This window comes from Euprymna scolopes, chromosome 42, assembly GCF_053919585.1.
Source record: "Euprymna scolopes isolate OS-2025 chromosome 42, ASM5391958v1, whole genome shotgun sequence".
Taxonomy (NCBI): Eukaryota; Metazoa; Mollusca; class Cephalopoda; order Sepiida; family Sepiolidae; genus Euprymna; species Euprymna scolopes.
In genome coordinates this window covers 32,424,967-32,440,240 of record NC_136523.1, presented here as the reverse complement: position 1 = coordinate 32,440,240, position 15,274 = coordinate 32,424,967, and the positions used below count along the sequence as shown (strand labels likewise).

At 36.7% G+C, this 15,274-nt stretch overlaps 2 protein-coding genes and 1 pseudogene across 7 annotated transcripts in view; 2 read left to right on the top strand and 1 right to left on the bottom strand.

Moving 5' to 3' along the window:
* Window positions 1–9,957, bottom strand: part of LOC145267140 (uncharacterized) — a 46,350-nt gene extending 36,393 nt beyond the window's left edge. The window contains exons 1-2 of the mRNA XM_080123184.1: window positions 9,847–9,957; window positions 8,772–8,910 (exon numbers count right to left, since the gene is read on the bottom strand). Of these exons, the coding sequence (XP_079979310.1) occupies window positions 8,772–8,910; window positions 9,847–9,957 (250 nt within the window). The remainder of the gene's footprint in view (window positions 1–8,771; window positions 8,911–9,846) is intronic.
* Window positions 1–15,274, top strand: part of LOC145266997 (tyrosine-protein kinase Fer-like) — a 306,724-nt gene that overhangs the window by 71,920 nt on the left and 219,530 nt on the right. The window lies entirely within an intron of this gene.
* LOC145267270 (U2 spliceosomal RNA) lies at window positions 11,941–12,075 on the top strand (annotated as a pseudogene).

Here is a 15,274-nt window from a genome sequence, read left to right as displayed (position 1 = left end):
GTTGAAGTGCTGACCACTTGTGTGCTGTGTCGGTGGTACAAAGGGGACAATGGCTCCGAAGTGAGCCACGTCCAGTTATGCAAATTATGTTTTTCTGACCAGTTTAAATAAGCTAACGTATTTGACCTAGTTAGTTCAGCAAATGAAAATTATTTCTTAAAAATCTGGTTGACAGATGTTTTATTGTCCTCATTATTCCTGGTAAGAGCCGGATACCCTCACTAGTTTATATATATATATGGTGGATAATAATAGGTGGTGCTTAAGTAATGGCCTGCTCTAAAAAGAAGGCACCCTTGTTCTTTGGTAAATTGTATTTGAAACCCAACCCTCGTATGCTGAATGCCAGACTCTGCAACACTTATGGTGATCATCTCCCTCCACCCCCTTACCTTTCTTTTATCCTTCCTGTTGCATTGACACACCCCAACATCATGTACTTACAGCAGTTTTCGCAGTTTGTTCATGTTATACTGTCTTGTGGGATAACGACCGCTACCCATACAAGTTTAAGTGCCACCGACTTTTGTGCTGCATCAATGGTAGAAAAGGGACAATGTCTATCCTAAACAAGCGATCATAAATATCCAGGATAACAAAATCTACGTCCAATTATGCAAATTAGTTATTTTATTTGACCAATCAATGCTTAAAATGCTTTTCTCTGCCCTGCGGCCTCTCTCCCACAGAAGAGACGTTGCGAGCCTATCCTTGTTTTATCGTTATTTCCATGGCAGGTGCTCGTCTGAACTCCAATCTCTGGTTCCCCCTCGCCAATCTTTCACGAAAAACACCAGTCTAGCCGAATCCACTGTGAAAAATTTCCCCCACTCTATATCTGTGCCTAAATCAAAACGTGGATTCCATGAACAAAGCTTCTTTCTTGGAACTGCATGCCTGTGGAACTCTGTTCTGTCTGCCTGCTTCCCACTGGACTACAACTTGGATGTGTTCAAGTCCAACGTTAACAAATTCCTAATGAACCGCCCCCTTAAGTAAACACTTCATCAAATCTCCACACTAACGTAATGTACTTGCAATAACCCTTATCCCTGAGTGGCTTCCGGGCCTTGATAAGTGGTGATCACTGTAAAAAAAAAAAATAAATAAAAAATAAAACAAACTAACATATTTCACCTATTTAGTTAGTTCAGTGACAACTAACCTACTGCCCAGTTCTTGTTGGTTTCTGTTGTCATAACTGATGTTTGGTGGACGTGATGTGTAAACATGTCTTAGGTTGCATGTTTATTGTGTTGCATTGTTCCTATTTACAATGCCTCCCCACGGGACAGAGTTAGACTCCAGGGTTGTTTTTTAATGTGGAGAAAAAGGAACAAAAATGAAAATTGTCTCAGTCGTGAAGGATTTCTCCTCCACTGACAAAGAACAAGAAATTGAAGTGCAGCATCTGAAGAACAGATACTACACTTTGATCTTGACCCGAAGGCTAGGTATTTATTTGCTCCCCCACCGAGAAAATTAGGCACAAGGCCGATTTTTAATGTGAGGAGTGAAGGGGAAATGGGGACCAACTCCCCGGGGAGTAGGGGAGCTGGATAGTGACAATTGGTTGCCCCTACATTGACCAAGGTCTTATATGTGGGGTTACTCCCACATATGGTCTTTGCTTGCAGTGTCTGTTGGAACAGTGTATTTATTTGCTTCCCCACGTAGAAAATTAGGCACAAAGCCGTTTTTTAATGTGGAGATGGAGGGAAGGGGGGAGGGAAGGGAGGCACCAGCTCCCGAGAGGTGGGAAATGGGAGCTGGATTAGAAACTGTTGATATGAAGGGTTGCCCCTTCAGTGACCAAGTTTAGATATGTGGGGTTACCCCCACATATGGTCTTTGCTAGTTATAGCTGGTCTTTGCTAGTCTTAGCTTTGCAGCATCTGTCGGAACAGATACTACACTTTGATCTTGACCCGAAGGCTAGCGAGTTTATTGTGTTGCATAGTTATGAGAGTTAAATATTTTTAACTAAAAAAGAACTAAACCAGCCAAGAAATGGGAAATAAGTTTCATTTGGTTTTGACCACCCAGAATTTGATTTCTTCTTGGAAAAGTTAGTGCCTCTTCCAACAGAGGTTCATGCTGAAAGATGAAGTCACTAAAAAAGTAAGATTTCTACAGATACAAGGTTCCTTCCGGTGGTTAGACCCACTCGAATTTCTATTATTCGGACTACCATTCTCATCTTGAGTGTTATTTTCACAACTTTTCAGTCGATTTAACCTTTGACCTTCGTCAGGTTTATCTTGTCACATCTGATGCGGAAACCACTAGTCTCTCCAGGATCCAAAAATGAGTCACAACTTTAATAGGTCCCATATCGTCTACTAAGCAACCCCTGTTGTCATAAGCAATGTCTGTCGAAGGTGATGTGTAAACATGCAGTAGGGTAAATGTTTATAGATGCGAATAACAGACTGGATGCAAGTGAAAAATATTAAATTGAGAAAAAAAAGAAATGGGGAAATATGTCTGGTTTAAGGTTTAACTACTCAGAATTTGATTTCTTCATGTTAGCACCATTTTTAAACAAGGGTTCATGCTGAGAGATAAAGCACTGAAAAAGTAATGTTTCTACAAAGTTCCATCCTGTTGTGATTATAGCCCACTTTAGTTGTTTCAAAAATAATATCTTGACAGATATGGGATCCCATAAGCATTATTTTTTATTTTATTTTTTTATGTCCATATATTGACGGTCCTGGATATGACCTAAAACTATATCCGATGGTGAGGCCCCACCTTGCGGGCTTTGGGGAGTGTGGAGCCACCCTTTAATTGCCATTGCTCCCAGGTCCACTCTGACCCGGAGTGGTAGTACCTGTTAGGGTCCCAACTATGGGTTAAATAGAATCTGATGTAAAAAAAAAAAATATACTCCATTAAAAATCGTTCCTCAAAATAACTAGATTCGGCATTAAATAACCTGAAAAAGGTTGATATACCATAAAACAAAAACAACCAACCAACCATATATTGACTGCATATTAGCTTTTTCAAGTGGATATCTGGATGGTCTTTCTGGTGTGGTACCTGTGGTATCTATATATATTCCAGCAGAGGGTGTTCATTTGGTTTTTAGTTTTGGAAACGGTCTGTTTGTGTTTACTTGGATTTGATGTTTTGATTTAGTCAGGAGTAGGAATTCCCATTTGCAACTCTATTGTTCAATAGAAAAAAAAATGAGTTTCATTGTTACCTGAAAAAAATATTTTATTTGATCTAGTGTTAGAATTTAGCGATGACTTTTGATCAGCACAATGAGTGAACAATCACGGCCTGTGCACTGACCACATCCAAACATATGTTCATATGTGCTTGCTGAAGATGTATTTGTTGAAAATGTGTAGCCCTTCGTCTGATTGTCCAAATTTTATGTTTGGTCAACCTTTCGATTTCAGCATGATTTCTTGTAATTCTATGTATACACTGATTCTTGTCAATGTCACTTAACTTTGATGACCTGACAACGGAAAAAGCTGAGTGGAATTTTTTTTTTTTTTTTTTTTGCCACTGTCTCCTATACATGTCGGTCAGTGTTACAGATGGGTAACCATTTCGGAATACCAGTCGCTGTATCTGCAAGGACGGCCGACACTCATTCCATTTAATTAACCCTATTGGCTGATTTGGTATAATGGCTACAGTCTACTAAAATGTCAGGAAACCAAGGTTCAGTCCTCGGTCAAGTTCAGATGCGACCAAATTTCATTCTTTATCCTGACTTTATTCCTAACCAAGCACGTAATTTTTCTATCAAAAAAAGACTTTTGTCACAGACTGAGGACAGAAAGGATAAAAGTGTAGTATCAGAACAGATATATACACATCCTGATTTCAGTAATTATAGGAGCAACTGGACTCATGAAAAAGAATTCCAAACATTATCTGACAAATATACCCAGTGAACCAAGTGCAAGAGAGATTCAAACAATTGTATTTAAAAGGACGATTAAAATCTTTAAAAGATCTCTTGGTTGGAATGTATGAAATGCCAGACACATTTGGGCTGGTCCATCTGCTAGTAGTCTCTCACTCCTGGACAGGGTTCAAAAGAGTCGCCAATTTGATAGGTCCTGAACTGTCATCTAAGCTTGAACCTCTGTCCCATCAACGAAATGTTTCATCCCTCTGCCTGTCCTACAAGTATTTTTGACAATTAGTCTTCTGCTTAGTTTTAGTATACTTGCTCTCCACCGTGATGACGACCGATGTTGAAGGCCATGTGTAGTAAAGACGCTAGCGCTTGTAGCAGTAGCAACTGCATGACAAATATGCAGATGATTGCACCAGTGCACGAAATGGCGTCACAGCAGAAGAGAAAGAAAAAAAAATGCATCACGTGATGAGAACCAGAAAAGAAATTGCATGCCAGGAAAAATGAATGTTTGGCCCTGTGGTGGCAAAAAACTTTTAACTACATGGCAAATGACATAAACTGTTAGCAGCAGCAGCAGCAGCAGCCGCATAAGACACGTATGCAAATGACGCAGCCAGTGCACAATTTGATGTAACGGTGAAGGAAAGAGAGGGCAAAAAAAAAGAAGGGTACCGGGTGAAATGGATGTGTTGCTCTGTGGTGACGACAAGATACCTGTTAAGTACACCATACGCAAGATAAACTAAAAGAATTTTAAAATGAGAGGCAATGCGTTATTTTGGAAGAACCATAAATAAATGAATTTCAACTGAAAAAGCTGAATCGAATTTCCTTTTTTGTAACCGTCTCAGATACGTGTGGGTACGAGTGTTACAATGTAGCAATGTTGAAGAGGAATAACGACTGTGTTACACGTGTTCATTAAAAACCTGTAACCCTTGGTCCGTTCGTTCATCAGAGTTGAAGGTTGAGTAGCCGTCAGCACTTATGTTGGCCCTCTTTTCTCTATTATCCTCCCAAAGGGATCTTTATCCTGGGCCCCCAAAATCAACAGAGATTAGACCATTCCTGTAATGATCTGGTCTCTGCTGATTTTGTGGCGATATTTTAGTTCTGTATAGTTCTGGGAGGTCCACCCTCCCAGGCTTTGCCTTCTCTCCTTGAGTAAGGGGTTAGTTTATTGGTAATCGCCTGAGGAGCCCTCACTGGGAAAGGCTGACAGAGCTGCCCACACACTTTTTGCACGTCAGAGTGCCCCTCCTTGAGGGCGCTGACTACTCAATCCCATTTTCCGACCCTGGTGTCTAAGTTCTTGCAGTGAGAGAGAACTGAACGCTCCCCCCCCACTTCCAATTGCTGCAACATCAATCCTAACATCAAGTGCTTGTAAAATTGTTGGGGATTTATTGATAAACAGGCCTTTAATTGGGGCATTAAGTCATGATAATGATCTTACCGGCCTATTTGGTATAATAGTATTTGCTAATGGACTGGGAGGCCAAGGTTCAATCCTTGTTGGATTTATACGAAAGGCTTCAAAAAAAAAAAAAATAATAATTAATCGTACTTAATGACTCTTTGGTAAACATTCAGTGTTATAAGTAGGGCGGTGACAATATTCTTTTAGATATATGCTCTATATTCTCTTGATATGCTGGAAATATTCTTCAAGCATATGTTTAAGAATGTTTTTTTTTTTATGGGAATATTTTTTTTAAAAAGAATATGCTGCTTTGGAACGGAATATTCTTTTTTGGCTACCGCATATTTTTTTTTTATAAATTGCATAATTTTTGCCATACTTCAAGCGAGTATGTGTACGCTTGATAACTTAGTTTTATGTTAACAACAATATTAATGATTTTTTTTTATATATATATAGTAAATACGTTTTTTTTTTATATAGTAAATACGTTTTTATATAGTAAATACGTTTTTTTTATATAGTAAATACGTTTTTTTTTATATAGTAAATACGTTTTTTTTTATATAGTAAATACGTTTTTTTTATATAGTAAATACGTTTTTTTTATATAGTAAATACGTGTTTTTTTTATATAGTAACTACGTTTTTTTTATATAGTAAATACATTTTTTTTTATATAGTAAATACGTTTTTATATAGTAAATACGTTTTTTTTTATATAGTAAATACGTTTTTTTTTATATAGTAAATACGTTTTTTTTTATATAGTAAATACGTTTTTTTTTATATAGTAAATACGTTTTTTTTTTATATAGTAAATACGTTTTTTTTTTATACAGTAAATACGTTTTTTTTTAATATAGTAAATACTTTTTTTTTTAATATAGTAAATACTTTTTTTTTTAATATAGTAAATACGTTTTTTTTATATAGTAAATACGTGTTTTTTTTTATATAGTAAATACGTGTTTTTTTTTTATATAGTAAATACGTTTACTGTAGACTGTGGTAAGTGCTGTAAAAACTAGTGATGGGACGATTCCAATATTTTTCGCAATTCTGATACAATTACCGATTCCGTACTAAATTCTAGATTCCGATACAATTCCCGATTCCGATTCTTTATAAATCTCCAAGTATTTTACTATATAATTGTTATTTTGTCCCGGTTACTGTAAACACATCTTAAATGTGCGTGTATTTTCTCAAACATAAAAACACACCTTTTGTTGGGGTGATCTAGAGATTTTAGCCTTACTGGAAGTTGAAGTCAATAAATATTTATCTTATTACTACAAGCGGTAGAAGATGTTTTATAAAAACAAACAAATAAAATAGATAATTAAACGAATCAGTTTTGGCATCGCAAAAATAGGTTCTAATTTTTTCCAATACTGATTCCGATACCCCAAAAATCTCTGATTTTTTTTTTTTTTTTTCCGATTCTTGATTCCGATTAATCGTCCAAACACTAGTAAAAACACAGTATTCAGTAGTTTATAAACCCTATCGAAGGTTTTGTAAAACCTTCAGTCAATGCATAAAAAACGTCAAAAAATATATAGAAAAACCGGTTATTTTAACGCTATAAATACTTTGAACAATTAAACACTCTATAAAGCTTAAACAAATATTTTATTCATTGCATATTACAATCAAATGTATCTTTAAATTATCGAAATTGAAGCTTCTGCGGTTGTCTGCTGAAACGGTCTTATATTAGAAAAAAACTTGTTCCGCGTCACATGACATTACCAAGACATATTTTAAGTTTCCCATTTCTTCGGCACTTAAAACTTTCAAATGATCTATGTCCTCCACATTTTCTTCATATTGAAAAACCTTCGCATTCATGATGCATCGAGACGTTTTAAAATAGTAAAACCTTTGGTCTTTGAAATCACTCTTCAGCTTTTTACGGAATTGGGAGTCGTCCATCTCCTCAAGTGTTGTTTCAACCTCTGTAACTAATCCAATAAATGTTGAAAGACTCAGCCCTTTTGTCTCTAACTTTGCAATATTTTTTGTTAATATGGAAAAAAAAAAAAACTGTTGGCGATAAAGCTGAGCTCATTAAGCAGTGATTCCTCCTCCAACAGTTTTTGGTATCCGATATACTTTGTGCCTGTGTTGAATCTAGGGACATTACGACAGCAGTAATTTCATGTAAATGTTTGACGTAATAATGTGCTGCATCTAACCAGGTTACTCCATCTCGTTACAATAGGACTTGGTGGATTGGTTGTTTTTGTTTTACAGCATATCAACCGTTTTCAGGTTATTTAATGCCGAATCCAGTGATTTTGAAGAAAAATTTTTTAATAGAATATTTTTTTTTCAAGTCTGTTTCTATTTAACCCATAGTTTGGACCCTAACAGGTAGTACCACTCAGGGTCAGAGTGGACCTGGGAGCAATGGCAATTAAAGGGTGGCTCCACACTCCCCAAAGCCCGCAAGCTGGGGCCTCACCATCGGATGTAGTTTAAGGTCATATCCAGGACCAGGACTCGGTGAAAGGGGCACTGCTGGGGCTAGTTTGCTGAACTTTTCGATCCTATTGGGTGCTTTTAAAGATATACTTTTTACAATAGAAATCAGTTTATTTGCTTTTGGGTGCACTTGCCTGACTAATTTTGCAACCCTGTGCAAACCATTGGCTAAACACGTGACACGTATCATTTTAAGGTATAATACCTGAAGAGCATTCATTGCTTTTGACATATATGAAGCCGCATCAGTTGTTATGAGAAGCACGTTACTGTAAAGCACTTGCTGCGGCCACAAAAACTGCAACGAATCTCTGAAAAATGCTGCAATTGTAGAATGATTTATTTTTGGCAGACATGTAAGGTTTCCCAAATAGCACTTTCCACGTTCCACTTCTACCCCTAGAATGCCAAACACAAAGCAAGCAATAAAACGCTGCTCTACATCAGTAGTATCATCAATGGAGACCCACAGTTTCATTCCACAGCTTTTTCTCTGAGTGACTGAATATTTGCTTTGTACATTTCACTAATGTAATATTTCCTAAGTGTAGTCTGATCCGGAATATTTCTATGTGTCTAGGTCCTGGATATGACCTTAAACTATATCCGATGGTGAGGCCCCAGCTTGCAGGCCTTGGGGAGTGTGGAGCCACCCTTTAATTGCCATTGCTCCCAGGTCCATTCTGACCCTGAGTGGTAGTATCTGTTAGGGTCCCAACTATGGATTAAATAGAAACTGATTTGAAAAAACAAATATATTCTATTAAAAGATTTTTTCTTCAAAATAACTGAATTTGGGATTAAGTAACCTGAAAAGGGTTGATATGCCGTAAAACACAAATAACCAACATCTATGTGTGTGCTTATGTAAAGATTCTCTGAACACGTCGTTGCTCAGTTTATAGAACAGAGTATCCGCTGCAATTAACGCTTTGCATAAGTCAGCATTGAACGAATTACTTGTACTGGCCTCTTGACAATCACGACCAGTTGCTTCAGTAGGAATTGCGCCTAATGTTGCCGTGTGAGTCTTCTTTTTCGCCAGATGTGCATTCGTTTTTAAATGCTGCACTATTAAAGACTTCTTACAACCTTTGATCTGTAAAAATAAAAATGAATTATTTAATAACTAGCGGGGGTACCCGGCTTTGCCCGAGTGTTTGTTTCCGGGACGGGGGGGAGTTTTAAAAAATGTTATGGTAGGTAAGTAGGAAAGATCAAACCCGGAGTCATGAGTAAAAGTAGGAAAATAAAGTGTGAAAAAAAAAACAAAAAAAAAACATCTGCAACGTTAACAGTTCGGGCACCAAGAAAAGTCCATTCCAGTTGTTTAGGGAAAAAAAACAAAAAAAAACGACTACGGTAGGTCGGCGCGAACGTGAAAATATAATGTGAATTGTCCAGCACGCTAACCACTACGCCACAGAGCACTGCAGCTTAGTTTAGTGATTTTAAATAACTTCACATGAAAGAACTACGAAGCCAAACCGGTGTTCTCTTCTCAACTGTTCCTTGTGAACGATCCCCAAACGGTGTTAAGTGGTGGCAGGGGGAGGAGGAATTTATTAGAGAGAAAATATTTTACCACTTCCATTGATCTTAACCGATTTTGGCCGTGACTTCTCAGCAGAAAAAGTATAGAAATCTAAGATTATCGAGGAATTTGAGAAATAATAAGCCTATAACACACCTCAGATATTGTTCTGCCGTTTGTGCATATTATATTTGCATGAAATATCTTGATTTTTAATCCTATTAAGGTCAAAATCCGACGTGAAAAAATGAGTTCATTTTATTTATTTAATAATAATGATATATGCATTTAGAAAAGGATAGAAAAAGTTATTTGAAGCGCATTAACATTTAATAACGTGAAAAGTAGATTGAATATATCTTGACTTTCAATAAAATTTTAATGCGGTTAGTTTTAACGTTATAGAATTTGAAAAACAAAACTATTTTAGTAATTTGTATAACAACGCCAATCTATCAGTCAAATATATTGCAAATTTTAAGTGCTATAGCTTGTTCTTACCTGAATATTGCAGTATTTGTAGGTTAAGCAATTGCCAGTTAACTGGCAATCTTCAAATTCCACCGCAAATCTTGCCATTCGTTCGACAAGAGTGTTAATTACATTCGGCATAGGTTTTTGTTTATTTTGTAAATTCATACTGGGTACTAACACGCTTTGAACATCTACGAGGACGAACGAGATGTCTGTACATATTTATATATCTGCCTATAATATCACTCTTTTTCTATAGACCAAATTTTAGACACTTTTTTCATGTAAATTCACACCTGGGTTATACCACGTTTAATTTATCTGGGGGAAAAAAAAAAGATGGAGAAATTAAAATCTCATATCGAAATATTTCAGCATATTTTAGTCACAAGAAAACTTATTCCAAAAATATTTGGCATATTCTTTAAAAAAAATATGCCAAAGAATATGCTTTTATAAAAGAATATTCTTGACATTGTGTTACTCATTACTGTTTATGCTTTTTTTATACTGTGAACAATTAAACACTCTATGGAACTTAAGCAAATATTTTATGCATTGCATTTTGGTCCCCCCCGACAAAAGGAGGGTAGACCTGTAAATTCACCCTTGTGCATTTGTCCGTTCATCTATTTGTCTGTCCGCACTGTTTTCAATAACTACGCCTTGGAATTTTTGGACATTTTGCACAAACATTAAACATGGAGAGTAAAAAAGTAACAGGACGGATTTTCTGGGAAAACTCCGGTTTGCCTCCTAGAGGTGCCTTTCTGGTTAAAATGGCTAAAATTGACACTTTTGTGCTTATTCAAAAAAATTGATGGCTTGGATTTTTATAAAACTTTCTGAAAAGTTGTAACTAATTGATTTCTATATAATTTTGTTTGTTTATACTTCGCGATAACTCTTGGGTGTGCCCCAGGGGCTCCTTTAGGGCTAATAAAGACACTCCATTTTTGGGACTATTTTACCATATTTGTTCAAAATCTTCTGTGTATGTCTATTTAGCTGTTTTGCATGGTGCTGAACTCAAATTTAAATATGTTAAGGCCTTGGGGACTTTTGGTGCTAAATGAGGAGGAGGGGCAAATGATCGACTTAGTTATTTCTTTTTTTGCATGGTGCAAAACTCAAATTTACATATGTTAAGGCCTAAAACTGCACCGTTTGTTCATTTTAACTAGGATTTGACGTCCCCTTGTTTTCCTTTTTTTGTTTTTTTTCCCTTTTTCAGTTTTCTCTTTTAGTTTTTTTCTTTTTTTTATTTTTCTTTTCTTTTCCCTTTTTCCATTTTTGTCATTTTTCTTTTTTTTTTTCTTGCTTTTTCTTTTTTCTTTTTTCTTGCTTTTTCTTTTTTGTTTTTCTCTTATTTTTCTTTGTTTTTCTCTTTTCCTGTTTTTCTTTCTTTTTTTCTTTTTCTTTTTCCCCTTTTTCTTTTCCTTTTACTTTTTCTTTTTTTCTTTTTCCCTTTTTCCCTTTTCTTTCTTTTTTCCCTTTTTCTTTTTTCCCTTTTTTTTTTTCCTTTTCTTTCTTTTTTCCCTTTTCTTTCTTTTTTCCCTTTTCTTTCTTTTTTCTTTTTTCCCTTTTCTTTTTTCCCTTTTCTTTCTTTTGTTCCTTTTCTTTCTTTTGTTCCTTTTCTTTCTTTCGTTCCTTTTCTTTCTTTCGTTCCTTTTCTTTCTTTCGTTCCTTTTCTTTCGTTCTTTCCTTTACTTTCGTTCTTTCCTTTTCTTTCTCATCCTATTTTTAGTCGCGTGCAAGCAATCCTATAAGTCACTCCGTCGGTCGGTCGATCTGTCCGTAACACTTTTGTGCTTGACCTTTTTGGTTAAGATCAAAGGTCTGTTCTTAATAGATGCTGTTCTTAGTTTTTTAAGCTTTTATTGGCCTTTTGGCCAAGATCAAAGTGTAGTATATGTTCCGGCAGATGCTGCAAGCAAAGACCATATGTGGGGGCAACCCCGCATATAAGACCTTGGTCAATGTAGGGGCAACCCTTCATACCAATTGTCACTATCCAGCTTCCCTACTCCCCGGGGAGTTGGTCCCCATTTCCTCTTCACTCCTCACATTAAAAATCGGCCTTGTGCCTAATTAGCTCGGTCGGGGGGGGGGCAAATAAATACCCTTTTCTTGGCCTTTTGGCCAAGATCAAAGTGTAGTATCTGTTCTTAGATGCTGTACTTATATTTGTAATTTTGTGATATAAAATGGGGGATCACTTTTCTGTATTAATTTAATGTAAAATGATCACCCACTTTACAACCAGTCAGTCTCAAAGCCATTCAAGTCATTCTCCAGATCATTCAAGTTGTTTTTGAAGGATTCCAGTTATTTTTTAAGCATTCAAGTCATTCTTAAGGTCATTCAATTAATCCTTAAGTTCATTAAAGTCATTCTTAGTCATTTACTTTTTATTTATTTAAGTCATTTCAGCCCATTTTTCGGTCATTTTTGTTTACCTTTAAGAATTTCATGCATTCATTCATTACACGAGAGCACGCAACTAATGGCTATCGGCCTTGTTTGCTTTAGTTTTTCAGGTTTCATTTGGCAACAGATGTCAAACCATGCAGTTGTGTGTGTATATATATATATATATATATATATATATATATATATATCATGTAAAACGAAAAAAAATGTTTATTTTAAGTTTTATATATTAAAATTTATTGAAAGAAAAATTCTTTCTATATAAAATAAAAGAAGTAAGGAAATGGGGAGGGGGGCACAAGACAGAGGGGAGGAAGAGTTTCCTTCCTTTTCTTCTGGTTACTCCACACTCTAACGTAGTTCACTTCCGTTATCCGGTACCACATATCAAATACTAGTTATTTCCTTTTTTATAAAATCACACCCAGCAAGCTAGCAGAACATATTGTTTCTTTTTAAATGTTGCAAAATATAACATGTGCTAATTCACTCATCCTTTTAACTCTAAGTCCGGGTGCCAATAGACTCCCCCCTCCCAGATTTATATTCTAATAAAAATTAATGCATTATGTAAAGAGCAGTTGTCTCTATGTCTGCCTATCTTTAAAAAAATTTTTTTTTACCCCAAACAAGGCACAGAGCCACTTAGTCGTGAGGGGCTACTATTTAGGGAGTTGGGCAGCGAGATGTCTGTTTACATTACATTTGAATTTCTGCATGTTGGTACAGTCAGGGAAGCAGTAGCCTGGGAAGGAATTCCAAAGTGCAGCAGTCCGAGAGAAAAAGCTATTGGAGTAGAATCGGCATCTAGGGTCCGTACAATGTAAGGGTGGGAATTTTTTTTTTTTTAATTACATTTTCACGCCAAACAAGGCATATTGCCACTTTGGTGTAGGGGGCTACTATCAGGGGCAACAACTATTGGGTACTATGTTGGGATTTGGGCAACAAGATGTCGGTTCACGTTACACTTGAACTTCTGCACGTCAGTACAGTTGGAAGAATTCCAGAGTTTAGCAATTCTGGGGAAGAAACTACTGGAGTAGAAAAATCTTTTACATCTAGGGATCTCTACTGTGTGGGGGTGGGATTTAGCTGCCTGTCGGGTTTGTCGAGGGTGTCTATGTCGTGGGGGCACAAGTGTCTGCAGTTCGCCAGAGCATTCACCATTAAAATACTTGTAGAACAGGCAGAGGGATGCAACATCACGTCGATAGGATAGAGGCTGAAGCTTAGATGCCAGTTCAGGGCCTATCAGATTTGCGACTCTCTTTTGAACCTTGTCTAGGAGCGAGAGACTAGTAGTAGATGCACCAGCCCAAATGTAGATGGGCGAATGGTGGCCTTATAGAGGTACAGGATACTTTCGGGTGTTAGTAGTTTTCTAGCACGGTAGAGAGAGAGAGAGCCCACCTTCTTTGCAGCGGCCCTGGCAATGCTTTCAATGTAATTGTTCCAACTCATGTTTCCTGTGAACGTTAGGTCAAGCAGTTTGAAAGATGTACTCTCAGATAAAGTCACTGGCCATTGCTATTGGTGGCAGAGAAGGTTTCTTGTAATTATTGAAGGAAACCTGTTTAGTCTTGGCAGCATTGAATGTGACCATCCATTTTTGTCCCCATTCCATTACAGATTGGAGGTCATCTTCTAGTGTTTTTGCCATTTCTTTAGATATGTGTTCATTTGTTTTCCTGTCATGCCTGTTATAGAGTGTGGTGTCATCAGCATATATACCCATCTCCGAGGCAATTTTGTCAGAAGTCAGTAATGAATATTAGGAATAATAGAGGTCCAAGGATAGACCCCTGAGGCACTCCTGCATTTATATCATATTGTTTAGATGTACGACCATCGAGGACAACCTGGATTTTTCTCTTATCTAAGAAGGATTTAATTATGTTAAATATTCTACCAGTGATACCGTATGATCTAATTTTCCTGAAGAGACCCTCATGCCACACCCTGTCAAAAGCCTTAGATATATCTAGAGCTGCTTGTTGGGTTTGTGGAGAGTGTTCTAATATTCGGAGTTTGTCAGAGCACTTGCCATTGAAATACTTATAAAACAGGCACAAGGATGCCACGTTTTGGCGGTGGGACAGAGATTGGAGTTTGATAGTTCAGGACCTATTAGGCAGGCTCAAAAGTCACAAGAAGCAAGGTCTAAACTATAGAGAACTGTCTTGATGCCTATCTTAGTCAAATAGTCTATGACAAGGATGGAATTGTGGTCTGTACCCTTGGGACAAACTTTACACAAATCTGCATCTTCAGTTCCTTGTAAATAATTGTGCGCACAGTTCCCACACTGACATCAAACTGTGCATTTATTGTCTCTATAGACAAAAAGCATTGATATGCCATAAAACAAAACAACCAAACCAAACACCATGAATAAATATTTGAAAATACGATAAAAACAAAACAAGAAACCAAACTTTTTTAGATTTAAAGATTGATTCTTTTCTCTTTTTGCTCCAAATAAGGCGTCTTGTCACAGAGATGTAAGAAGCCACTGTGAATTAGTGGCCAGCTTTATAGGGAGTATCCTAAGTGGGGAGTTGTGCAGCAAGATGTTTGTTCATATTTAAATTTCTGCATGTTAGTACACTCGGGGGAAAACGGAGACTAGGGAGAGAATTCCAAAGGCTAGCAGTCTGAGAGAAAAAAGTTATTAAAGTAGAAAGTTTATCAGCATCTGAAAATCTCTGCAATGAAGGGGTGGGATTTTGCTGCTGGTCGGGTTAGTCGAAGGTATTTACATCGAAAGTGTAAAAGTGCATTATGTTCACTGGAGCACATTCTGTGGAAGTAATTGTAAAACATGCACAATGATGCAACAGTTCACCAAATTTCCACTATTAACGATTACTACGATATTATCCCATTGACTATCATACACTCTAACCCTTATCTTCGAGTGGCTTACAGGCCTTGATAAGTGGTGACTCCTATGTAAAAAAAAAAAAAAAAAAAAAATGCAGAGAAATAATTCTTTATAAGCTTCTCCATTCGAAATCAA